At 41.2% G+C, this 26598-nt stretch overlaps 1 protein-coding gene across 1 annotated transcript in view; it reads left to right on the top strand.

Moving 5' to 3' along the window:
• The window catches only part of RASEF (RAS and EF-hand domain containing), a gene marked incomplete at its 5' end in the record, with an annotated part of 52352 nt that extends 28348 nt beyond the window's left edge, over window positions 1-24004 (top strand). The window contains 11 exons of the mRNA XM_084899405.1: window positions 415-483; window positions 2066-2150; window positions 3281-3369; window positions 5348-5582; window positions 5890-6021; window positions 6121-6265; window positions 7480-7561; window positions 8786-8900; window positions 12892-13011; window positions 15758-15834; window positions 20274-24004. Coding sequence (XP_084755531.1) covers window positions 415-483; window positions 2066-2150; window positions 3281-3369; window positions 5348-5582; window positions 5890-6021; window positions 6121-6265; window positions 7480-7561; window positions 8786-8900; window positions 12892-13011; window positions 15758-15834; window positions 20274-20379 — 1255 coding nt within the window. The 3' untranslated portion in view covers window positions 20380-24004. The remainder of the gene's footprint in view (window positions 1-414; window positions 484-2065; window positions 2151-3280; window positions 3370-5347; window positions 5583-5889; window positions 6022-6120; window positions 6266-7479; window positions 7562-8785; window positions 8901-12891; window positions 13012-15757; window positions 15835-20273) is intronic.
• Window positions 24005-26598: the final 2594 nt, after the last annotated feature.

Below are 26598 nucleotides of genomic sequence, written 5' to 3' on the forward strand. Positions count from 1 at the left end.
GAAGAAAATAGCTGCAGTTGGGATTGTATAAGGCCTGGAATGAGCAAAGAAGGGTTAGAACTGACGAAGAACTGAGGAAAGGGGACTTAGCGGAAGGCCAGTGGTTCATTCCCAGTGAGGACAGAGCCACGTCAGTGGGGTAGGGAGGAAGGGCAGATGGGTGCAGAGCGGGCAATAAGGTGCAACAGCACCTTGCACAAGGAAGCTGAGGGTGTGTGGTGTGTTTGTGGAGTCCTAAGAGGAGAGGAGGCTACTGATAGCTCAGAGGAACCAAGTGGGAGCACAGATGAGATAGAAACCGTGGACAAGGACACATGTCTTTACAAAGGTGAGAAAGAGTTTGAAAAGGGCAGGTTTGGGTAAGGCAGGACTGATCACCTAATTCTCATTCAAACATAAACTATAATTTTACAGGGATCTGGAAATAATCCGAGAGTACACAGAAGATCGAAATAGTCTTGAGAGGCAAATTGAAATACTCCAGTAAGTTTTCATATAAAATGCTCATTGCATTTACATTTTACTTATTTCTTGCTAATATCACATGTGCCACATGTAACACAGGTGCTGTATTCTAAGGGCTGGGTTCTCATGCCCACTCGTGCATCTTCTAGCTGTGCTGCATTTAGCACAACCTCTTAGCTGTCTGTTGTTTCTAATCTTAAATAATCTAATAATATCCAGGCACTAGAGTGTAATTCCCTATGTCCTTGCAAGTCAGGTGGTGCATCCAGCATGTCTGTATTATGCTTCTGCAAGAATAATGGCCTCGACCTTAGTGGCTTTCTTTGCAGTTCACCTGAGAGGTGGTCAGCTGTTGCATGGTAGTGCATGTCGCAGCAGCAGGCATACATGATCCTTCTTTCACAATTTATAGTGCCTGGTTATAATGGGGTATATTTTTCTTAGGTTTTAAAAAATCCTATTGGAAATATACCTGCTCTGTCAACTTCACAGCTGAGTTACAGTAATTCCAGTGTCTGAGGCCCTTCCCCACAAAACTCCCCCTTTTACTCCCTGTCTCTGTTTTCTACCCATACAGTCTTTTCTGTTGAGTTCACTTACCCCCAATGAATTAAGATCCACTTTGACACATTCTTTTTTGAATAGTTTTCAAGTCTCACCTGTGGCAATTACAGAGTTGATATACTACCATAATCCTATTCATTCATTCATTCAGCGTATTTTCACTCATCACCTTTTATGGGTCAGATATCAGGGACTGGGAATAGAGTGGAAGGTAGAAGGAAAAATGAATCTCTATCCTAATGGGGCTAGTCTAGGGAAGAATACAGAAACTGATCAATAATAATAGAAATATGAAATGCCAAATGAGAGAGGCGGGACAAAAGGGAAGGGATGTGTATCCTGTAGAGGACTTTGGCTTAATCAGGAAGTCCCAGGAAGTGTTCCCAACAGAAGCATCGAGTGAGCTGAGGCCTGAAGTATGAATAAACCTTCAGTGGGGAAAGATTAGCCACTCTCCAAGACAGAGGTTCTGGGTTATCCTCATTTCATAGAAGAGGTTGTTGAGGTTCTAGCAGGTTAAATAACTCCCACCTGAACTGGGATTTGAAACGCGAGTCGATGTTGGAGCCTTTAACAGGTACATGGCAGTGCCCAGTCGTACAGCATCAGGCCAGGAGTGGGATGCACTTTTTAGCCCCAGGAAAAGGTGTATCATCACACACCACGTCCATAGCCAGGTTGTGTGCAGGATAGAGAGTGGCTCCTGGTGTCAGCCAAGGCCAGGCATTTAGTGAGCAGAAAGCTGCATGAAATCTCTTCAAACAACACAGCTCCCCGAGGTAAGAGCAGTTCTACAGAACAGTGAATACCTTCCTGACATCCCTTGAGATCTTTAAAGAGAGGTGATGCATGCATTAAGTTGTGCTTCTGGTAATGAATTGTGATCTCAGTTTGTGAGGTGTGAAGGGAAGAGGTAGCAAGTTACAGGAGATGGTAATTCCACCTTCTGAACATCACAGCCTGGAAAATAAGTGGTGACACTTCCCCCTTCTGACACTTTCCACGTTGATTTCTGTTTTATTTACTTACTCCGCAGAACAGCTAACCGGAAGCTGCACGACAGCAATGATGGCCTAAGGAGTGCCCTCGAAAACACTTACAGCAAGTTCAACAGGTCCTTGGTATGCAGCACAATTTTCTGACGCGTGGTGTTCTGTCTCGTGGTAGACTATTTCGGTGGAAATCTTGTATTTTATCCTGGGCGAACTTACAGACATGAGAAACTATTCCATGTGATAAAAGGGGAATTTTCCCCAAATTAAAAAATGGTGCTACCACTCTGAGGAAACAAATGCCTAGAGGTTAACCAACTCTCGTTAGGTAGCTTAGGACAGTGATTGGCAATCTCATTAGTCAACAGAGCCAAATATCAACAGTGCAACGATTGAAATTTCTTTTGAGAGCCTAAGTTTTTAAACTTAAACTTCTTCTAACGCCACTTCTTCAAAATAGACTTACCCAGGCCATGGTATTTTGTGGAAGAGCCACACTCAAGGGGCCAAAGAGCCGCATGTGGCTGGCGAGCCACAGTTTGCTGACTATGGGTCTAGGAAATCAGAGAAAGATGTGCAGGTGTGACCTGGGCCCTGGCAGGTTCATAGTGTGGCATGTAGTTAAGATGTGCACAGGTAGCAGTAACATAAGAGAGAGTGGGCAGCCCATGGAGGTACAAATGAAACTGCCCAGGTGAGGGGAGTGAGAGGGTGCTTCTGGCTGAGGAGTGTGTTCACACACTCTGAGTATTCTTTATAGTACTGAGGTCATCAGATGGAGGTCTTGGATTTTAAACCCTCCTGCAGAAACAAACTAAGCCCCTTTTGGAATTTGGAATTTTCCAAAATACCCAGACTCTGCGTATGAGAAAGCCACTTCTCCCTCTTTTGAGGGTCAGCTTCAAGTTTGGGGTCCCATGGGCATAGCTTGGGGTATGGAAGGGTTACTCACTAAACTAGATTATGGTTCCAGAAGAAACAAATCAAAAGACGTTGGTATTGCAGGGTCCTGGCAGATTTAGGGCACTGGGAACCCCTTTATGGCTTATGTAGTAGGGATTAGATTTATGACGCAAATGAGGAGAAAATATCATATGCAGTTATTGCGTTTCCCTCTTGATTTCGGTGCTCACATTTGCTCATGTAGGACACCAAACTTTTAATTGCATTGGAAGTTAACTAGTGTGCTACAAGTTAAAAACCATATATATAAACAAAATGCTTACACCGAGTAATGAAACAACAATTATGCATTTCAGCGTGTAAATAATACATCGCCAGGGAATACAAGTTCTAGGAGCAGTCCGAAATTTAATGGTCATTCTCCTCAACCTCCAGGCTATGACAGGTATGTTATTTTCATCTTGTTTGAATTCTGGATCAAAGTTGAAAGGAGAGTAAATTTCCTTAGAGGGAAATTAAAATAATAGAATATATTTTGGGCACTAATTTGTATATCTACCCTTACTTTAAATTTTGGAACATGGAATATGTAAAGATTAAAGTAAAAGTGTTGAAGACAGGGCAAAGTGATTTCCTTAAGATGTCATGACTTGGTTTTATATAAACTCACCTTGACCTCATTCCTAATTGTGTTTTGTTTCTTATAAGTGGAGTTGGTAAAGGGAGTTTCAGGGAAACCAGTTGAACTCCGGTAAATGTGGTATATTATGTTGAGATTCTTGGTAAATGTTTAATAGCTCAGCATAATATTATGTAAGCTATATTCAAGGAAAAGGACACTTTTAAAACAAAAGCAATATGGCTAGTGTTTACAAGCTGTATATTAAAGGAGTCACAGAGGCTACTGGAAGTGAAAATTTAGCTCTATTTTTTAAAATATTTATCTCTATTTTTGAGAGTATTACAGATGTTCCCTCTTTCCCCCATTGATCCCTTCCAACTCCCCTGACCCTGTGCTTTCACCACACTATTATGTGTCCATGGATTACATATGTATGCATTTAAGTTCTTTGGTTAATCTCTTCCTGCCTTATATTATATTATATTATATTATATTATATTATATATTATAATGAGAATGATTTTCTTAAGTTCCTTACAAATTAACCTAAAATCAGTTTCAGAAGGAGAGTGTCCTAAATGATGAAATAGTAAAAGAATGTATACACACCTAGCTAGCTAGCTAGATTGAGATTTGGTATGAAATTCCTGTTCCAGGAAAAATACCTCATAAGTGAGCAACATATTCAGATAAGGCATATTGGTAAATCACCTTTTAAGTTCATGTTAAACATTTGCTAAAGCCACTAAAATATTTTGATTTCTCAGATTTATATAGTTTATACTTCTATTAAGACCACACTGTCTTTTCTAAGCATATTCATCTCTTTTTATTTCTCATATCTGGAGACCAATATACTCCCCCATCCATTCCCCCTTCCTGATGAAATCATGTATGCCAAGTAGCTAGGCTTGTGTCCGATGTGTAGCAAAGACTAAAGAAATTGTAGCCATTGTTTGTATTTTAATATAAAACTAGGTTGTTAAAAAAAAACAAATAGAAAAGCAGATGTTTGAGTTTCATGAAAGGAAAGATCCACAGAAGTCAGAAGTTCTGGCCTTTCTGCATGAAACCTCTCCTGCAGGGGTTTTTCCAGACTGCTTGTTGACACTTCACGGCAGAAAACTCATCTCATCTGCCAAACTGTTCCAGGACCATATGTTTCTAATTGTCATTTTTCACCATCTTAGAAATATGACTCCCAGAAAAGTCTAGCAGTTGACCCTCATTTTGTCTTGGGAAACCTGAGGGGATGTATTCTTCACGTGTCAGCCCTTCGCTTATTTGAAGAGCGAAAGCATTAAGATTTAAGCTGAGTGCACGGAACCATTTCTCATCTTGCAAGGTTTTGAGTCTCATGTCATCACTGCTGCCTCCCTGTCCCCCTCCCCAGGTTATCAACATCCCTTTTAAGTAGAGATGTTATTCAGAAGTGGATGCATTGTTCAGAATGTGGTCTGACCACACGAGAGGAAAAAGGTTCGCGTGTTCTACATTTATTTTTCTTAATGCAACTTCAGATTGCATTTAGACTTTGGGAACCTTTATTATCAGGGAATACTAGTAAAGGTGATTAGAAAAATACTTTCATTTATTAAATGCTTGAGTGTCTTTGTTTTGATTGACTGTTGCATGGAATGAACCGATATGGCTTCGAACATTTTATTTCCCCCATGCTTAATCATGGAATGCACTGTGGCTCTTGGCAAAGGTTCAAGTGTTGGTCTTGAGTCCACTCTTGTCCGTGTGGTCTCTCTCGAGCACTGAAGCCCTCAGGTGCCAGTCTTCTCCTCTACCCCAGGTCCTCCCGCTCTTCCTACGTGGATGAGGACTGTGACTCGCTGGCCCTCTGTGATCCTATGCAGAGGGCGAATTGTGAAGTTGACAGCCTGCCCGAGAGCTGCTTCGACAGTGGCATGTCCACCCTGAGAGATTCCAATGAGTACGACTCGGAGGTGGAATACAAACACCAGAGAGCATTTCTGAGGTCTCATGGCATGCGGGAGAGCTCTGCGGGCGATGCTTCAGACACAGATGTAAGCCCCGGGAATCACTGCTCTCCTAGGCTTGTCCTCCCTAGAGATCTGGCACCCTGTTTGATTTTGATCTGTCCTGGGAATCCATTTTAAAGGTTATAACTATGAAACATAGGAGAATGTTGTGTGTTTTTTTTTCTCTCTACTAATTTAAGGAGGAATCCTCATTGATTGACATGTGGGCCACTCTATGCCATAGCAGCATGGACTATCCATTCAGCTGTATCTTTTTCTTCTCTTGAACCTCTGATGTATATGTGTAATGAGAGGCTTTACCAGCTAACTTTTTTTTTAAAAAAAAAAACAGGTTCCTGATATAAGGGATGAAGAGACGTATGGTTCAGATGGTGTGGCTTCGGTCTTAGACTGGAAGCCCCCCGCCAGTGAAGGCAGTGTTGCTAGTTACCCACGGAAGCCCATCTTGGCCATTTCACCCCAGGTAGGTGGTTCCTGAACCCAAATAATTTTCTTGGCCTTGTAACTTGTTAGGAAGGAAACCGGCACCCCGTTTGTCACCCACTGTGTCTTTTCCCCCTAGACAGACATGGCGGATGACAACAGCTCTTCCAGCTCACAGAAGGCTTACAAGATTGTGCTTGCAGGGGATGCCGCCGTGGGGAAGTCCAGTTTCCTCATGAGACTTTGCAAGAATGAATTTCGAGGAAATACAAGTGCCACCCTGGGTATGCTCCTTTTTCAGATTTTAATGGGGAAATTACTTTTGTAGCTTGATTTTATTTTCTTCAGGGTTATATACACAGATACACAGGTCAATCTCTCTCCTCATACATGTAGATAGACGTGTGTGTGTCTTTGACTATAGAATGGTCCTCTCCTGTTTTGGCAAAGGCCCAGCTTTAGGAAAGGGAGACTGACAAAGGACAGAGGTATCTACTTAGCCAGTCAGTGACAGGTTAGAGCTTAGAGCCTGAGAGGACAGGCTCATCTATTCAGCAAACATTTCCTGAGTCCTACAGTGAGCCCATTGCTGTTACAGGTGCTAAGGATACACAATGAACAGAGTTGACTACATTCCAGCCTGGAAGGAGTTTATATCCCAAAGGAGGGAAATAGATGAAAAACAAATTTAAATAAAAGAAAAAAGAGGTTTAGGGAGAGGTGCACTTTTATGCAGGGTGGCCAGGGAAAGCTTTTCTGATAAGCTGTCATTTGATATTGTTAAAGGGACATGACTGATGGCTAGTTTGTCACTTTAGTCAAAATCATAGAAGTTTGCTACCTCCCTCCTTTACAATGGAATGAATTACCTCTCAATACAAGGCAGAAATTATGTCCTAATTTTCCAAATTTGCATAATAATCAGTAGGAGTTGAAGATATGCAAATTATCATTTCTTTTTCTTGTTTATCTAAAATGTTCTTATTTTGATAACCAGAAATGTTAGAAAAGATTGGTTACCCTCTTCACAATGGGCATTTTTGTAAATTTATGGTCCTTTATTTAGACCACTCAAAATAACTAAGCCGAAAGTTCACTTCAATTTGATTCATAAAAAGACTCCAGTATGCGGTTCAGTTGCTATATATGTATATAGCATATATACATAACCATATACATATATACACGCACACATATTTATGTACATGCGCACACAGATATAACAGTTCCCCAATTACATGACAATTAGAACATAGATTTTTCCCTTTGTCCATAGACTAAATTCTTTCCCAAGTCAGCCAGCCTGCAGATGGTGCATCCCGTGCGTGCAGTTTTGGGGTCTGACTGATAATTAGTGTATGAAGCCATACTCATTTATCCCTATCTCGCTGGGCTCTTTGCTTTATTGGCTCCTGTCTCATCTAAAGAGAACTGGAAAGTAAAAACCAGTGGGGTGATTTACCTCCTGCTCTCCGTGTTCTCTTCTGTTCCTTTGCAGGCGTTGACTTTCAGATGAAGACCCTCGTTGTGGATGGAGAGCGAACAGTTCTGCAGCTCTGGGACACGGCCGGTCAGGAGAGGCAAGTGCTTTCCGGAGAGCAGCTTGGGCCCTGCTTAGGCTTACACACACAAACTTCACAGCCCACTCAGTGATTTCTATGCTTATCATTATGTAATTATAATGTACCATATAGTTAGATGGTACATTAGAATTTCAAGAATGCTCACTTTCTTACCTCTTTCTCTCACCTATCAGCTGGGTGAGAAAAAGGGCCTTAAGCTTCCATGAAGCTTGTGTTCAGTTGGGAAAAGAGAGGGCCCTTTCCTAACAAGACATTTTAGTGAGACGATACCTCTGAATGCGGTGTCAGTGTGAGGAGCTGCTCAGTGGGGCACAATAGAAGACGGCTTCCCTTGGTTTAAGGGAAGAGGCACAAACTAAGTAGCTGACTCGCACCTGGCGATGGTACCTTATCTTGCATTTATTGCCTTTGACCAGAAGGATTTCCCGTAGGTTTTAGTATTGTCTAACTCTTTGGGAGCAAAATCTATCCAGTTGTTCAACAAGTAAGTAAGGGGTGCCTACTTATCTCCGCACCAGGCACCATTTAGGCTGCTAAGATTCATCAGTGAATCTTCACAATAGGACGCAAATACCTGCTCATGTGGAGCTCCTGTTCTGCAGTAGACTAAGCATTCCAACATTTAAAAACTACTTGTGGCTGACGTGGCCCTAAGAAAATATAAAATAAGAAAATATAAAATATAAAATATTGCACTCGGTTTAAAGAAAGAGATGTAGGTTGCAGTATGCTTTTCGCCTAGTGAGTCCCTCACCTCCATGTATGTAATGTGCCTGATGCATGGTGGCATCCACATTGTTCTCCCACCCTCCCCAGGCCTGGAAGACTATTTTCTCTAATATGCATCTCCTTCCACCCTTCTCGGTATCCCACTCGTGGGTTTTGGTAGGTTTTAGCTGAGGCTGGAACTTTCAGAAATTACAGTGTCATCCTTGTCCTGGTTATGTTTTGGGGCTTGGAGACATTCTTGGGGTTGTTTGGTGGAGCAAATGATTGGCTTTTTAAAATCAATAGCCCAGATTCTCATCCTGTTACCTGTCACTGGGTCAGTCTGGGCCTCGGAGATGATTTTCACAGTGATACATTACCCTCGAATTTTTTTCACTTGGGGCTTATTTAAGAAGATGAGAAAAAGGTGAGCGAGCACAGAAGCAACAAATAACGGAGCAGCAGCAAACAGACTGATTAGATCCGTGCTGTAAGTGCTTCTCTTTTAACCAGATTCAGAAGTATTGCCAAGTCCTACTTCAGAAAAGCAGATGGAGTCTTGCTGTTGTATGATGTCACGTGTGAGAAAAGCTATCTTAACGTACGAGAATGGGTGGATATGATTGAGGTAAGAAATCAAAACTGAGAGACAGAAAATTGCATGGGGAGCTATAGGCCATGCTGGAAAATGCTGGTTCTCTTCCTAGTTGAAGGGAATGTGACCAAAACCCATTGGTCCAAGATGTGACAGAGAAGGAAATGTTGGAGGCAGAGTTCCCAGGGGCACTCGGCAGTCTCTCTCGCTCTCGCGCGCGCTCTCTCTCTCTCTCTCTCTCTCTCTCTCTCTCTCTCTCTCTCTCTCTCTCTCTCTCAAGTTCCTGCAAGGCCAAGGAACACAATTGAAGGAGCTTCCAGTTCCTGCAAGGCCAAAGGACACAATTGAAGGAGCTTCTGGGAATAAAACTTCTAGGTTTTCTTACAGATAAAATCAGAAGCAAATGGAAATGCAGGTCACCTGAGAAGCAGCAGTTCTTACAAATGAAGCTGTTAGGGCTGGATGTGTAGCATGTTGGGTGTGTACAGAGCTGGGTGGGTAGAATGTTGGGTCTGTTTAGGGGCTGGGTGTGTAGCATGGTTGGATGAGTATAGGGTAAGGTGACCAGACGTCCCATTTTTGGTGGGACAGTCCCGATTTTTAACAATTTGTCCCGTGTTCCACAGCGCTTTAAAAAAGTTTGGTCACAGTATAGGGGCTTCCATGTGCACTAGATACACAGGTGAGACAGCACCTGGTATGAGCCTCATTCTGTCACAGCTGTATTTTCTCCCTCACTCCGGTAGTGATTTGGGTCTTTACACATCCCAAAGTACCATTGAAAAACCAGTTGGTATTTTTAACATGTGCGGTACTATTTGTGCTTTCTTTTAAACTGAGGAGCTTTCATTTCCTTTGGTTTCATGGTAAATAATTTTTAGAAGTGGGAAATTATTTGACCATAGTTAGAATGCTGACAACAGTTATTTATCAATGTAAAGCAATAGTTTAAGTAGGTATGGTTCAGCATACCTACTTGAGAAAAATACCTGAAACTAATGGCTAATAAAAATTTTCAAATAGGTCTATTATCTGTAATATTTAACAGGTATTAAGTGCAGGGGTAGCTAGACAGAGAACTTATTCCTGTCTGATCTCCAGTTTGTTTCTGAATTTTTCATTTGGGCCTATTTCATACCCTGTACAAAAAAAAAATGATATGAAAAGTGACATTGTAATTGACAGTAAAACTTAGAGATAAATAAATGTGCATATTATCCTACTGAAATATCATGACTTAAAATTTTAAATACAGTGAAATGTGTAGGCATTTATATAACTTTTTATTTCATAAAAATTTTCTATGTCATATTCATCTCAGTAACATATCTGAGAAAGGAAGAAACATAGTATTATTTGTGCTTATTATGAGAAACCTGAGGCATAGGAAGTATATGGCACTGGCTGGTAATCATATCGAGGATAGGATCGGAATGGGGGCTAGAATGGGACCTTCTGATTCAATATGGATGCTTCCTTGATAAGGCATCAGAGTGAGAAGAAGCTTTTGAAGTCCAGAAAGGAATCTGAAGTGTAGTCAGCTCATGAAGGAGAGGCATGTACTCAAGTGGACCTCCCTGGGACAGAGCAGTGAGCCCAGAGAATAATGGAAAATCCCAACTAATTCATGCACATGGGTAACTAAAATTACAGCAAAACTTGTTGAAATTGTTGGAACTAGTCTTCATTTTAAATCTTTTGGGTTATGCTCAAGAAAAGGAAGTATAAGAGGCAGGGCCAGCCACAGCCTTGAAGGAGCCCTTAGTGACCAGCTGTAGTGTATGCCAGGAGCCCACTGCCTAATTTGCTGAGCAATCGGCACAGGGTAAGTGACCTTTTCAGCTGCTGGTAGCCCCTTTCACAAGGTCCAAAGAGTAAGAAAACTGTATTCAAGATGAATTATTGGATTTGTTATAGAGAAAAAATTGGAGTGCACTTGGCATTTAACTTTCATCTTAGAAAAATAATGGGCGCAATGAACCTTAGCCATGGCTCACCCTTTCCAATTTGAGGAAATTCTACAGGGACAGTTTATATGGCCACTGTGTAAATAACTAATTATGGGATCGCCAGGATAGAGTAGAGGGTTGAGAGGAAATAGAATGTCAGTGGTAAGTAGTCCCTCTGAATTAATAATTAATACATTTCCATTGAGAAGCACTAGGTTACAAACTATTATCATAAAATCATGGGTAAAATAAAATTATGCCCATTTTACTTATCTGTCACAAATCATTTATTGGTTGAAGGTTTGAGTAAAAGTCGAATGGAGACATTTGAGACATGAGATTTCATCCTGACGTTTACACATTCAAAAATATTTTGGGGGTACCTCCTCTGTTGGGATATCTGTTAATAAAGAGCCTTGTCCTTATGGAGCTTGTACTTCAGGAAGAGAGACATAACAAGAAACAAACATAAATGAATAAAATAAGTACAACGAGGAAACGTGATAAATGTTACAGTAAAAAAGAAGGCAGGGTGAAGGGCCTCCTGGTGAGGTAGCGGATGCAGTTTTCATTAGCGTAGCCCTGGCCTCCCGAGAAGGTGCTATAATATTTGAATCAAGACTTGAAGGAGATATTTACCTGTGTGATTTGGGGAAGTCATTTGGATGCTGGGTTCTTAGCTTACTTAAGAGAATATTTGCTTACTGGCTTCCAAATGACACCCCTTAGATCCCTAGAAGAGTGTCAAGGAACATAATTAATTAACACACTGGTGGATGGGTGGGGAAGGTCTGGAGAGAGCCTTTGACTCCCTCTCTCCGCTGCCCTCACCACACCGGGTTAGAGGCAAGGAGTGTGAAGAGAAGGGGAGACAAAAATACCTTTGTTATGTTTAAGGCTGATTTCTTGATCCTGTTTCCGGTACCAAATGGCATGAGCATCTGAGTGTCCTTAGGCACTGCAAAGAGTAATGTCTTAGCCAGGGCTGCTGCTTCTCCTGTTTAGGAACCAGAAATCCATTTTTTTTTTCTGTAAAATGCAGGTTATATTTTTTTATTCTCATTATAGGTTAATGAGATGGCATGTGCCTTTAATTAACCTCTTCATTGTACACACATGGATATTGAGGCAAAAACATGAAAAGACTGGCGTGATTTCACACAGCCAGTAAATGGCCAGGAGGTGGGAGGGGTGGGGTCTCAAACTCAGCTCTGCTTCTCGCATCTCCCCTTTCAGCCCAGCTCCACTGAGAATGTGGGGCAGTGTAACAGTGGCCTGGGCTGTCTTGGAAGCAGTATCCTGAGAAGCTGTTGCTTTGAATAGACTGACTCCTCATGGGAAAAATGTTGACTTCTAAGACCTTTTTTTTAATATATTTTATTGATTATTTACTTATTTATTATTATTTTTTTTTTACAGAGAGGATGTGAGAGGGATAGAGAGTTAGAAACATCGATGAGAGAGAAACATTGATCAGCTGCCTCCTACACACCCTGTACTGAGGGTATGCCTCCAACCAAGGTACATGACCTTGACTGGAATCGAACCTGAGGCCATTCACTCCGCAGGCTGACGCTCTATCCACTGAGCCAAACTGGTTTGGGCAAGGACCTTCTTACTTTGCTGTTTTTGTAAACCAGATAGCAGCGAGTGCGGAACTTCCAAACTCCATTTTGGTCTCATAATAGCTGAGGGATTTACTTATGTGTTTTGTATCTGGGATAATGAAGTGGACCTGTGATCACTGTTGTGCCGAATGGAAGTTGTAGGAAATGATGAGGTCATGCTTCTTGAGTTTATATTGTTTGTGTAGCAGGAAGGGGGATACAGTCAATTTAGACCCTGACCCAGGCCTTTACAAGCTCCTATTAAAAACCTTTGAATGTCAGTGTCCTCACCTGGCAATGGGAAAGTGTTTAGCTCTTTTTAGAGATATGGGGAGGCGGGGGGGGGGGGGGGTGTTAAAGATAGTATCAATACATCGTGTGGCTTTTGGACACGACTGCTGCTGTCCTCATTGTCCTCACTTGTCCAGTGTTTGATGTGTGCATATTTTTTCCTTTTCTTTGTGGTAGGATGCAGCCAGCGAGAGCATTCCTACTATGTTGGTGGGAAACAAGACTGATCTTCGTGAGTCTGCTGCTGCAGAGGGAGAGAAGTGCGTCCCGGCATACTTTGGGGAAAAGCTGGCCATGGTAAGAGTGAGAACCGGTCCAGGTTAGAAGGGGTTTTTTGCTTTTGTCCACCTTTGCTAACGAGGTTCTTTGATGAGCCTGCACCCTGTTTGATGGGGCTCTTGTCTTTATACAGGAAGAAATCTCATTGTCTCCCACATTATGAATTTATGTAATTGCACCAAGATTTAAATCCCTCATAGATGTAAATCAATCCCTCTATGTTTTCCTCCCATTGCCTACCATTGATAAAGCAGAGCCAGAATTATCACGTCTTCCTCCTCACTCTCACCCAGTTCTTGGAATCTTTCTCTAGTCCTTGTCTCCAGCCAAAGGAAAAAGAACAGGTGTCCTATTTTGAAAAGAAGGGCTTGGTTCCAGAGGGTTACAATGTCAAGGGACAGAAGATGGTGCAACGTGTCATCCATCTGGTGGGAAGAGGAAGACTTTTGTGTTGTGTGTGTGTTTTCCCCCCTGTAAGGTTTGTGTTTAGTTGGAAGAGTCTAGAATTGCTTTTGGTTTTTCATAGAGGATGGAGCTTACTCCTGTCCAAATGACTACTGTGGGCAGTGTTTACCATCCTATTGTTACCACCATGTCAGAATACCCCTTATGACTTGTCCTACCCTACAAGGAATCAGATGCTTCTTGATCAGATGTGAAGTTCACAACCATAGCAGTCTCGTGTGACACTGCTATCATCGTTGAAGGCCATCAGCACCATGAAAGACTTCTTGGTAGCAAATCCATGTGCACTTTAAAAAGAAGTTTGAATTTCACTATTCTGAGTTGGGAGATCATGCTTGTTTTAAATTTAGGAACTGTGAACCAAATATGATAAACATCAAAACTAGGCAATAAATACAGAAGAGATTCATTTGACACATAATTAATTGTTTCCACCATGTGTGCTGAGCAAAGAACAGAGAACAAAAAAGACAGTCCTCCTGTAGTTTGTTGTCTGGGGGAGACAGATATTAGACATATAGAATCCCATATCAAACTCACATGCCACTTTAGAGACCTTCAATAAAACATCATTTCTGTCCGCTTACCAGTGTTATTCCTGTCCCATGCTTTCTCAGTTTCCAAGGTTTGCTTACTTATGATCTTGTCATCTATACCCTCCTGTTTCCTCAAAGGCATTCTATGCCTCATTCATAGCATCATGACTATAGAACCCAGTAGCAGCACTACCCATTTTTACCAGAAGTCCGTTCATTTTGTGATTAAAAATTTTTTTGTAATTTTCTCTTTTTTTTTCTTTATTGATTAAGGTATTACATATGTGTCCTTATCCCCCTGTGGTTTCCCCCCAACCCTCCCACTCCTGCCCTCACCCCCTGGTGTCTGTGTCCATTGGTTAGGCTTATATGCATGCATGCAAGTCCTTTGGTTGATCTCTTCCCCTTTACTCCCACCCTCTCCTACCTTCCCTCTGAGGTTTGATGGTTTGATCGATGCTTCTCTGTCTCTGTTTTTGTTCATCAGTTTATGTTGTTCATTATATTCCACAAATGACCCTCACCCAGGCCCACAGCACATGATATTCTCCTTTCCTAAGGGACACTGTCTCCAGCTTGTTAGATAAAGACACACAAAAGAAACTTTATCAGTTACAATTGTGATAAGTTCTACGCAGGATGAATACAGACGGCTCTGAGGTTTTATAACAAGAAGACCTAATAGGGCCTTTGGAGGGTTAGGAAACAATCTGAATTTTAAGGGAAGATTACCTAAGATCCAAAGGTAGGTGAGAGTCATTCTGGAGAAGAAGGTTGATGGGTGTAGGGTAGGGGTGTCGAACTCAATCAGAGAAGGGGCCAAAATCTAAAATCCAGCCTAAATCGCGGGCCGAATGGTTTACTGAACAGTCATAAACTGACAATGTCATAAACTGACAGCGGAGGGCAGTGATGACAGCGCGGTGCGGGCCACATTGCAAGGCCTGGCGGGCTGGATTTGGCCCGCGGGCCTTGTGTTTGACACATGTGGTGTAGGGGATAACCTAGGTAATGGGAACAGCAGGTGCTAAGGCCCTTAGATGGAAGGGAATTTGGAGCATTGGGGAAAGGAGGGAAGGCCAGGGTAACTGGAGCATCATGAGTGAGAGAGAAAAGTGGTAAGGCTGGGAGGCTTGCTGGGGCCACATATAAGCTAGGTCTTTTCGGCCATTGTAAAGCATTTGAACATGACTTGACTGAAAGGGAAGCATTGAGGGGTTGGAAGCAGGAGAGTGATAGGAGCAGTGGTCACACACATACCCTCTGGAAGGTTTAATAGAGGATTAGAAAATGTCCATTGGTTTTAGCCACATGCAGGCTGCTGAATCTTGATAGGAAAGGATAGTGTGAAAGGGGATGTGTGCTAGCTGCTGACCAAAAGCAGGCATACTTTTGATGGACTTTCTATTCCTGAGTGTACATTATCATTTTTTTTTTATCTCTCTCAAATGATTTGATAGTGAACATTGGGTAGCATGTGTGCAACTATTGAAAATAAGTATTTAAAACAAGAAATTTTATATTGTGTGTGTTTTTTTAATGCAAACTAAAAACTAATGTGTCTAGGAACTATTTCTAGAATAATGAGATTCAAACTAGTTATTTCTTTTTAATTATGAAACTCTGAATCAAACTTCTTAGTTACTACTCACTCAGTGTACTCAATAGGAAAATATTTTTATCTTATTTATTGATTTATAAGTTAAAATTTCAGGAAACCTAAACAAAGGCTTTGTTTCATAGTGTCTGTTTCTTTTCCACAGACCTATGGGGCATTATTCTGTGAAACAAGTGCCAAAGACGGTTCGAATGTAGTGGAAGCTGTTCTCCATCTTGCCCGGTAAAGTTTTGTCTCTTATTTGGGAAACTGGATATAGACTTGAGTTTTCATTTAGTTGGTGCTCATGTCAAACCTCTTGACCATGACATGACTCTACATTGGAAAACACTGGCTTCTCTTTCAGCAGTGCTTAGAGAAACAATTAAAATAGATGTTATAAAGACTGGTAATGCTGCACATTCACTGTGAACATTGACAAGCATATCTTTACTGCCAAACAAAGCAGATGCATCTGAGGTGTCATTGATGTTTTTGCATAATGTCACCACAAAGCTAATAGTTGACACGTATGAATAATTTGTGGGAACCATATTTTAAACACCAGAGACTATTATGAATATAAGTATTATGACATTTTCCAAGGATAAAGGAAAGGAAACTTCAATAAAACAAATTGTGTGTGTGCCAGTTGGAAGCACTTTGTTAAATTTATTACACAGGTAATTACTTAGCTAAGGCAATGGTGTTAATAACATTTTGGAATGTAGATTGGAATATTGCATTATTGAGCAACTTGGATATAAATGTGTTTTAATTCTTAGAGTATTCTTACAAAATAACAACATGGTATGTTATGTTTATCTCTTCTGCCTAGTTTTCTGTCACAAATGAAACCATGATTCTTTACTGATAAAGAGATTAAATATTAAAAAGAAAAAGAAAGAAAAAAATCAAAATGTGTGTTAACAGAATCCAGGCTTATGATCTTTAATTGCTGACAAAGCAAAAACGTAATTGTAGGTACATTCAGTGTGTGTGTGCGTGTGTGTGTGTGTGTGCGCGCGTGCGCGCGCACGCGCGCGCGCGCGCGCGCGAGTATATATATATATATACATGAAGCCCAGTGCATGAATTCGTGCATGGGTGGGGTCTGGCCAGCCTGGCCAGGGGGAGGGGACATGGGCGGTTGGGTGGCCTGCCTGCTGGTCTAACTCCTGGTAGAGGGGACAATTTGCATATTAGCCTTTTATTATATAGGATATACACTTAGTGGCCAGATTATTAAGCATTCAGAGATCATAATAATCTTGCCACTCAGTGTATATAGTGCTTTTACTGATCACTTATGAGGTTTTACAAGAATCTTGACTTTAGTACGATAATTGGCCTCTTCTGCTAGTATATATTCACAGTTAAAATACCTTGCAGTGTTTTAAATTCTGCTTTTGTATTAGTGACTTGATATGTATAGTGCTTCTTAGAATAGACTTCTATTAATAGAAGACTTGGCCTGGGGCCCTGGAGAGACTGTGGCCTGGGAAAATCAGGAAAGGGCCCCCAGGACTTTAAATGGCCTACTTATTGGTTTGTGGCAGGGCCTGAAAGATGCCTCTGAGCTTGAACTCAGTCTTTGAACATTATCTCCTTTGACATCAATCCAAGAGAGAGAGAGCCACCTGCTCCCACCACACTGGAAATCTGAAAATTATTTTTATTTAAAGCAAAACAGTGCTAACTTTGAATATCAGCAGAAAAAAAAAGGCAAATAAATATTTAAACATATAAAGTCAAGTTAATTACATTTTTGTTTTTTTGCTTTTGCTTAGTAAGAGAATCATGGGCTAATATCACATTTGTCAGGAGCCAAATTAAAACCTTCAGAAATTAGGTGAAATAATGGATTCCATGCACTTTTGGGTGCACAGCCATTTTGGTTAGACAGGATATATTCAGTAAATGGGAAAGGGGGAAGAATTAATGAAACAATGAAATGAACTAACGATGTTGGGTTGGTAGGTGTTCCCCCCGTCCCCCTTCCCCTTTTTTTTTTTTTTTTTTTTTTTCTTCTCAGTTGGTTGTATTGGTGTTTCATTAAAATGTGCATGAGAACTCCTGGATGGAGTTGATGGTGTGTGCCCAAGGAGGCAGATGGGTATAGGAAGGGCCTGCAGGTCTTTAGAGCAGAGGTTGCTAACCTGTGGTCTGTGAGGTCTGAAAGGTTGGTCATCGCTGCTTTAGAGCACAATTGGGCCCGAAGCTAGGCAGGGGCTCAGTGTTATCTCAGCTTTAAGCAGTGTGGTGCTTAATTGCTACTCTGTCTTAGCAGGAAAGGGGGCTGCTGAGCAGATCCTGTGCATGGCTGTGGGCTGCTTCCCAGCATTTTGGAGGATTGTGGTGTTAGGAGGCTCAAAGTCCAGCCTTATATCTACCCCTCAATTGCTGTGAAGTCTTGAACAGGACCCTGTCGTCCTGTGGGCTTCTCTAATCTGTAAAATGAGGGTGGGGATGAAGGAAATGATCTCCCAGGCCCCATATAGATCCAACAGTCTGATTGTATATACAACCATCTATACTCTCCTGAATAGTATAATCACTATTTAATGCTGAATTGTCTCATAGGGTCATATTAAAGTTAAATTGCTTCGAATTGCATGGTGACACCCAGAGTGCTGGATCGATTTTCTTTATTATATCATAAAGATGGGAGAGGCTGTAACGGCCATCCCCATTTGCTTCTGCGGCTATTTATGGTGTAGCTTCCACACAGGCTTGGGCTTATGTAAAACACCTGTGCACACAGCATTTCAATAACGAGGGCACTTGTGACTCGCTTATCACTGCATTTCTTACTGTTTGTATTACATATGGCCTGGTTTAAGGTCTTTAAATTAGTTATTAGCAGTGTGTTAAGTATGAACATTATAAAGAAAGAAAATGTATAAAGACTCTAATTTGCTTTATACTCCATCTTCAAAGTTGCTTGTCAAAGTGGACATGGTATATTCTCCCCAGGTTAAATGGGTATTTACAATGTTTTACAGCCTTTAGAATGTTGGCTAAAATGAAAAACATGTATGTTCTCCATTTACATCTCATAAGATAACTCCCAGCATGGTGCCTTCCCCACTACATCATGTCATGAAAGTGAACGAGATGAGTTTCTGGATGTGCACCATCTGTAGGATTCCTTTTGGAGGCGAGGCCAGAAATGTGACAGCCTGGGCTACTTTGCTTGTTCCTAGAAAAACTCTCAATTCCAGGAAAAGTTTCTTTTAGAAATGCAATTTCAAAATTTTCCTATTGAGCTGCTAGGACACCCACACACCCTTGTCCACTGGTAAGTAAATTTATCAATAATGGAAGGCTGGTGCTTCAAATGTTATTCAATGTATTCAAATACCACAGATATTTAACTGAGCAATGGCCTGAAATTTTAGGAAAACACAGCAAGCTCAGGCAGTTATATAATTTCAACACAATTGCAAAGCCTGACTGGAAAGAGGAATTTTTGGGGGACATTTTGGGGACGAGCTGTCCCATTCATCTTACCCATGTCATTTGGCTTATCTAAAGTGGGATGTTAGGATCTTCATATGCCACTATCACGCCCTGTGGCTACACTTGGAAGAACACTTTCCTAGGGAGCTTTGATAAGATCACGGAGACCTGTGGTCAGCATTGCATCTGTTAATTCTAAAAGAAATTTAGGAACATATAAAAGGAGTTTTTTTCCTGGATTTTAACCATCCACTGTTACTTCCATGATCATGTATAATTAAGTCAGCATTGCTTCTTGTTAATGTCAGCAAGTATCAGCCAGAGATGGGAGCCAGGTCTAGGGTAGTAAGGAGTAGGCTGTGTGTGTGGCAGACTAAAGCATGTGAAACTATAAAAGAGAGCAAAAGGAGTCTGTGTGTACACACATATATATGCAACTTTGCATGTGGGTCTGCATATGCATGCGTGGCTGTGCATGTATGTGTACACATGTATATGCACCCGTGAACGTGCATGTGTGATATGTGTGTGCATGTGTGAGTGTGCATGTGTGCTCTGTGTATTCATGTGTGAGAGTGCCTGTGCATGTACATGTGTGTATGCACTTGTGTATACATGAATGTGTGCATATGTGAGTCCGCAGCTTGGTGCTCAGAATGCTGGAATTGGAGCCAGCCTGCATGCTGTGAATCCCAGCTGAACGACCTCTCCTGCTACGTGACTTAAGGGAGCTCCTCATATACCCAATGTAAAATGGGCACAACAAATCCATGTGGTTCTTGTGGTGACTAAATAAGTCAACACCTAAAAAGCATTTAGACCAGTGTCTGGATGGCAATGCTCAGCAGTGCTGCTTTTATTTTTATTTATTTATTTATTTATTTTTTAAAGATTTTATTGATTTTTTACAGCGAGGAAGGGAGAGAGATAGAGAGCTAGAAACATCGATGAGAGAGAAACATCGACCAGCTGCCTCTTGCATACCCCTTACCAGGGATGTGTCCGCAACCAACGTACATGCCCTTGACCGGAATCGAACCTGGGACCTTTCAGTCCGCAGACCAACGCTCTATCCACTGAGCCAAACCGGTTTCGGCAGCAGTGCTGCTTTTATTTCCACAGCCATCTGTGGTTGAGGTTTGTGCCTCAGTAATCCCTCCTCTACCTCCTCTACTTTTACCTCTGCCTCTACCTCTCTCTATCTTTCTCTTTCTCTCCAGGGAAGTAAAGAAAAGAGCTGACCAGGATGATAGCAAGTCCGTTACCAACCTGAGTGGGAGCAGTTCCAAACAGTCAACCCACATGAAGAATTGTTGCAAGGGTTAAACCTCCAACACCTTCACCTGCGAAGTCTTCATTTCCGGAATACAGAATGTGTGCGACTTACTTGCTTCTCACATGGCGTGGTGCAGCCTACAGACACTGTCATATGGAGAATTACACGTGGGAGATCTGGACCCTGCTGTGGATCCTTCCAGAACTTCGGCTCTTCTTCGCTATGTTCCCATGAACAATTTAGGCTTCCTGGTTAAATACACTGGTCTTGTCCTTGCAGGGTCTTAATCGATAACATGTAAATGTTTTTCAAGTGATTTAAAAAAAAATCACATGCTCAGATCAAAGCTGTAGAAGAAACTCATGGACCTAATTAGATTCACGCGGAGCTGACAAAACCTACGACAACATTTCTTTCAGATATTTAATACTAGAATACTGATAAAAGGGGGTATGGCCCTGGCTTTGCTGTTAACTCGGCTTGTGGTTGTGGACATGTCACCAGCCCATGTTAGTTCTATGTCCTCATCTGTAGAACAAGGCAGCATGGCGTTGGCCCTCTCACATTCTGTAGCACTTTTTTTTTTTTTTTTTTTTTTTTTAAAGAAGTGAGAAGGAGCATGTGATAGCCCATGGTTAATAAAGACTCTGGTTGTTTGCACTTTTAAAATATCGGAGTATTGATTTTTCTCACTTCTGAAACAAGAACAGAATTTAATTGAGGGGGAAAAGGCACTTTTCAGTCTTTGGTGGAGACAGAAAAATCTATTTTTCTATGTGTAAAACAAAACATTTTTTTGTGACAAAAATAGTTCTATATAAAAGAGAGTATTTTATAATCTCAGAATACTTACAGAGTCCTTGGTTTAAGTGTGATGTTAAAAATTCCAGCACACACACAGAAAGCCACATGCTGCTGAGAGTACAATGCCCGGGAAGGTTGTCGCTCTTCACTTAAAACAGCTCATCAGTGAGAGACTGCCAGGGCTGGAGACAGCCAGGAATCAAGAGTGAGCAATTGCTAATGGGCGTGTGACATCTTTCTGGGATGATGAGAATGTTCTGGAATTGTATGTGGCATTAATAGTTGCATAACTTTTGGAATATCCTAAAAGCCACTGAATTGTATATTTCCAAAGGGTGAATGTAATGGTACGTGAATTATATCTCATTTAAAAAAATACATTAGTTCTTAGAACCATTTAACATTTTTGCCAAGGGAAAATATGCAGGCTTATTTCAACTCTTCCCATGATTTAAAAGCAGGATCTCCAATACAGTGCAAATCCCTCCACTCCCTCCTTGCCAGGATCCACTTCTTTAAATAATGGACAAGGAAAGAAGTGCTGTGCAAGGTTCTTGGAAAAAGATCTCTCTAAGAGAGGAGGTCTGGTAAGGAGAGGAGTGGGAACCCTTTGTTCAATGTGACTAGAGCAAACCTGCAGTATCTCCCACACTTTCCCTTTGACAGGTCTCTAAGAGCCAAAGGGGTCAACACCTGACCCTGGGGTGGGTCAGCGAAGCCTGATGTTTGGTTTTTGGTTTTCAGTGGCCTGAACCAATTACGTTATTCCCAACTGGAGATCTGAGCTTACCTTGGTTCATGTAGGTTCAGGCCCCAAGTAGTTGGCTGAAAAACTTAAAGAGTAGCTGTTACATGTAAGCTGAAACATTCCTTTTTGTTGAATTAGAGTAATTCATTGTAGCTATTTTTCTGTTTGTGATTCTTATGATCAAACCTTAAATTCCCCAACTTTTATATTTATTTTAATGAAAATTGACCTATACATAGTACCCATAGATTGTAAGTGGCTACAGCATTGTTTAGCTTTTGAAAGCGTGCTTCCTCTCTGTTGATGACCTCTAGTTTTTTTCCTGGAAAGTTGGTCTATTTATAGCAACTCCACCATGGATTCCTGTTTCCTCTTTCATGTTTTTGTTGGTTCCCCTTCCCCAGAAAGTTTATGTTTCTGACCAAAAGGAATGCCTTGCTTGTGGGGAGCTGTAGAACTGCACATGGAAGGAGTAGCGCTTATTTGGGGACACACTGAGATGAAGGTTATGCATTGCCTGTCTGGGTGCCATCTGTGGAGACAGTTTAGCATGGACCTGATATATATGTCAGTCATGTGGAACTCATATTTAGGTGTTTGGTGCAGTTGCACTAAACTGATAGTTCACATTATTGTGTTGCCGTTATTTTCCACCGAAGTGTCTTTCTCTGTTTGCCTTACAATCTGTACATGCAAATACCCATATGATACAGAAGTATTACCTGGGTCTTTATTCTCACTTGTATGGCCAGTGCACCCAAATTGCTTAGATTGCACAGGCACCCTTGATAGACAAAGCAGTCGTATTTAACTGTTCCAACATGGATATTTTGATAAGTGTGTGTGTGTGTGTTTAAATGCGTCTAAAGAGAAAAGGAGCAGTAAAAATATGTTACAAAAGATAAAGTGTGTGTGCCCATGTGCATGAGTGGGGCACCAGGAGGAGGGCTGTGGAGGGAGAATGGACATCAGGAGGAAGGAAGGTTGGGAAGGCAGAGAGGGAAGGAAAGAGGAGAGAGAAAGGGAGAGTAGAGGTTGAAAGAGACCTTGAGAGATAAAGCTTGAGAGGAAAAATAACAAAAGAGAAAGGGAGAGAGAGGGGAGAGAGAGAGAGAGAGAGAGAGAGAGAGAGAGAGAGAGAGAGAGAGAGAGAGAGAGAGAGAAGTGTGATGGGCTGCGGAAGGGGGGATGTGCAACTGGACTATTAGACTGGGAGGGAAGAAGAGAAATGGGAGGGGAGTTTGTGCACAAGAGTGTGTGTGTGTGCTCTCGTGGGCAGATGGACAGCATGCTGAGCCTCCCCATCTATTTAAACCACCCAAAGCTAGAAGTAAAATCAACATCCAAGTGGGTCTAGCCTTTTAACATTGCAAACAAACTATTTTGCTTATAATCCCTTATGATCTTATGGGACTACCGTTGTATTTTTGGTCTGTTCTTGCAAATAGCACAGGACTATTTCATGTTTTTAACTTAGGCTTAATTAGATATATTTGCATAGTTCTATGCAAGTAACTCATCTTGTGTGAATTTTGCCTTTGAGAGTTTTTAAAATTGCTATTATACTATGTTCCTTTTTTATGTATTCTGACACATGGGCTAATATTTTAATTTCATTATAGAAAAGAATGTTTGATAAGGAGACATTCTTTACTATTAACTTTTAGCTTCATGCATTTTCATAATTTATTTTTTTCCACTTGCTGCTTTGTATGACATCTGTGACACTTGATTATTTAATACAAAATGATGTGATTTGCATAAACTCCAGTTGCACAGCCCTCTCGCTGAAGATAAAATTGAGGTTAAAGATAAAGATTTATTTTCATATTTGTACAGTGATCAGTTTCCAAGTGATATTTTTTGTGGGCTTTTACTGTATGTGTGTGAAAGAAATTTTATATGTATATATTAAGTAGGCCTCTGAGTATTGAATAATTGTTTTATGATTTTGTTTTATATGGTTTACATTTTCACGGTATCTGCCATACTTGGTTTATACTGTTTTATTTCTCTTCAAACCATTAATAATTATACCACAAAGTGTAATTTTTACAGCCATGCAAATGTCTAAGGAACTACAAATTTTTTCTGCATTGTAAATTGAATAAAGCAGGTTTCCTTTGGTCTTTGGGGTGTTTTCTTTAACTATGCTGCAGGCATCCCTGAAGTAATTTTAATTCTAGGCGGTGCCTACATGAAACGGTGCCTCTGACACACTGGTCTGGTTGGCCTGGTCTGGTTGGCCTGGGCAGCTCATGGGAAAAAAGAATGAACACATAGTGGTTGGTGCTGTGGCTCAACCAGGCCATCCTGGTCAGTAGGGCAGCAGGTCACCCAGCCTGAGGTGTAGTGTCCAGGAGCATCGAGGTAAATTTTAGGACCTCCGCATGACCTAAGGGGGTTGTCTCTTTCTCTGACACCCATTTTCTCCCTCTACACTCCCATACTGCCTAGTTAACTCCTGCTCATTTAGCTTAACCATTCTTCCTTCAGGAAGTTTTGCCCACTCTGAGATGAGGCTGCCTGCTCTCACTTGTGTAGCAGCCTTTTTAACTGATCAGCATCAAGATTATTGGTCTTATACTTGTTTAACTGGACATAGTGCACCAAGCTCTTAGCCCTACTGTCTGTGAGCACTAAATGAATTAATGTACATAAAGGGTTTGGGATAATGCTTGGCACTCTGATCACGCTCAATTAAAAAAAAAAAAAAAAAGTTGTGTGCCAGGCTGGTATTGCTCAGTGGTTGAGATTCTACCCATACACCAAGAAATTCCTGGTTCGATTCTTGGTCAGGGCACATGCCCTGGTTGCAGGCTTGATCCCAGTAGTGGGTACTCATGAGGCAGCTGATTTATGCTGATGTTTCTCAGTGATATTTCTATCTCCCTTTCACTCTCTCATATCAGTAAAAACATATGAACCTGGCTGTTTTTGCTCAGTGGTTAAAGTATCGGCCCATGGACTGAAGAGTTCCAGGTTCAATTTCCAATTAAGAACACATACCTCAATTGCAGGTTCGATCCCTGCCCTGGTCCGGAGCATACAGGAGGCAACCCATTGCTATACTGATATTTTAATGGACACAAAGTTACGGTATCATAGAAGATAGGGTATTTGTAGGAGGAATTAAAAAAGAAGGAAATCACTGAGAGAGAAATGAGTGACTCAAAGTTAGAATGGAACATTGTGAATGGGATCCTTATAGGTGTAGGGGCTGTGTCCAAAAGTCCACAAGATGGGAGCGAATCCCCAGGAAAGCATACTGTTTTGCAAACTTTAAAGTAACATTTTTCTTTCCATATCCAGATGTTATGTTTTTATAGCTGAAAATGTAAAATAGGCCAAAATGCTTCAACTTAAAATTATAGGGTAAGATAAATTTTTAAATGCATAGTTCTAAGAATAATTACCCAATTTTCTTTGGTTCACTTATGAATTTATATTTCCTAATTATCCATAGAATGGGAATTTGGTTGTAAGGCCCTTGAACCTGTGACATCTCAGGCTGTATTTGAACTTAGCTTCTGTAGAGTTCCTCATGGTCCTCCTTAGGGCTTTGGCTCCCTGAAAAAATTTCCTTCTGAGGTTTTCTGGCACATCTTCCCAAAGCTGTGAGTGGGGTAGAACTTGGAGCTGGATAGGAATCCCATCAAGGGGATGTTTGGTGAGTAGGTCTTGTGTGGTTTTAGGGGTAAAATGAATGTTCTCTAGCTCACCACACATCTCATCTTGATCAGTCATTCCAGGAACTTATATTTTACCTTGTAGATGCAACCCTACAACTTCTTAATGTGATTTCTAAGGACCACAGTGATCTGGCTGCTGACAGTTCCCTAGCTCATTCAGTCACATTCATCAGTCCCGACTGTGATCAGTGGTTACAGTATCATGAGTGTGATCCCAGCCAGGAAGTTACAGAGTTCAGGAGACCCACTCACAGCAGGTCGCATTCTGGTGGGGCCGACAACAAATTTGTAAACACATCAGTTGCCTGTGTTTTTCATGGGTCTTTTCAACAGTGTTTTAAATTCTAAACTGTGCTAAGAAATTCAAATGATCAGATCCCATGGTAGATGTTTGTCACTGTCAGCCTCTAAACAGTTCTTCTCTAGGGAAATCCTGTTCCATATGAATGCTAGTGGGAAGTAGAGCTCTGTGGGTCCTGAGAGAAGCTAAATGGAACAAATATGCCATCCCCTTACCCCTCAACCTGGGTGTAATGTACAACTCAGACTGGCTCATCACAGGCTTATACCCATTACTCCACTCTGAAAGGGTGTTGCAGTTTGAGGCAGTCACTGAACCCCTCACACCACAGTGAGGGCAGAGGTGCTGCATCCTGATTGGACCCAGACCTGGGGCATAGCCCCAGGTCTTGTCTCCTCTTGGTTGCTGCTTATCTATAATCTGCATTGTGCTCTTGAGCCTTCTCATTGATTCTGAGTCACTTACAGCCTTTGAATAAGATCATTCTCTGCTAAAGCTCAAAAATGAAAAGATATAAAATTCAATAAATCCATTTTTCTATTTTGTTTACAAGGGAGAACTCTTAATTTTGATATAAAATGCCAAAATAATTAGTATATGTACAATATCTTGTTTTACTATTTGATCTATATTAGTTTCCTGTTGCTGAACTAACAAATTAGAATGACCTTTATGACTTCAAAACAATACAAACATTTATATCTTACAGTTCTGGAGGCCAGAA

Source organism: Pipistrellus hanaki (assembly GCF_964339955.1).
Source record: "Pipistrellus hanaki genome assembly, chromosome: 11".
NCBI lineage: Eukaryota > Metazoa > Chordata > Mammalia > Chiroptera > Vespertilionidae > Pipistrellus > Pipistrellus hanaki.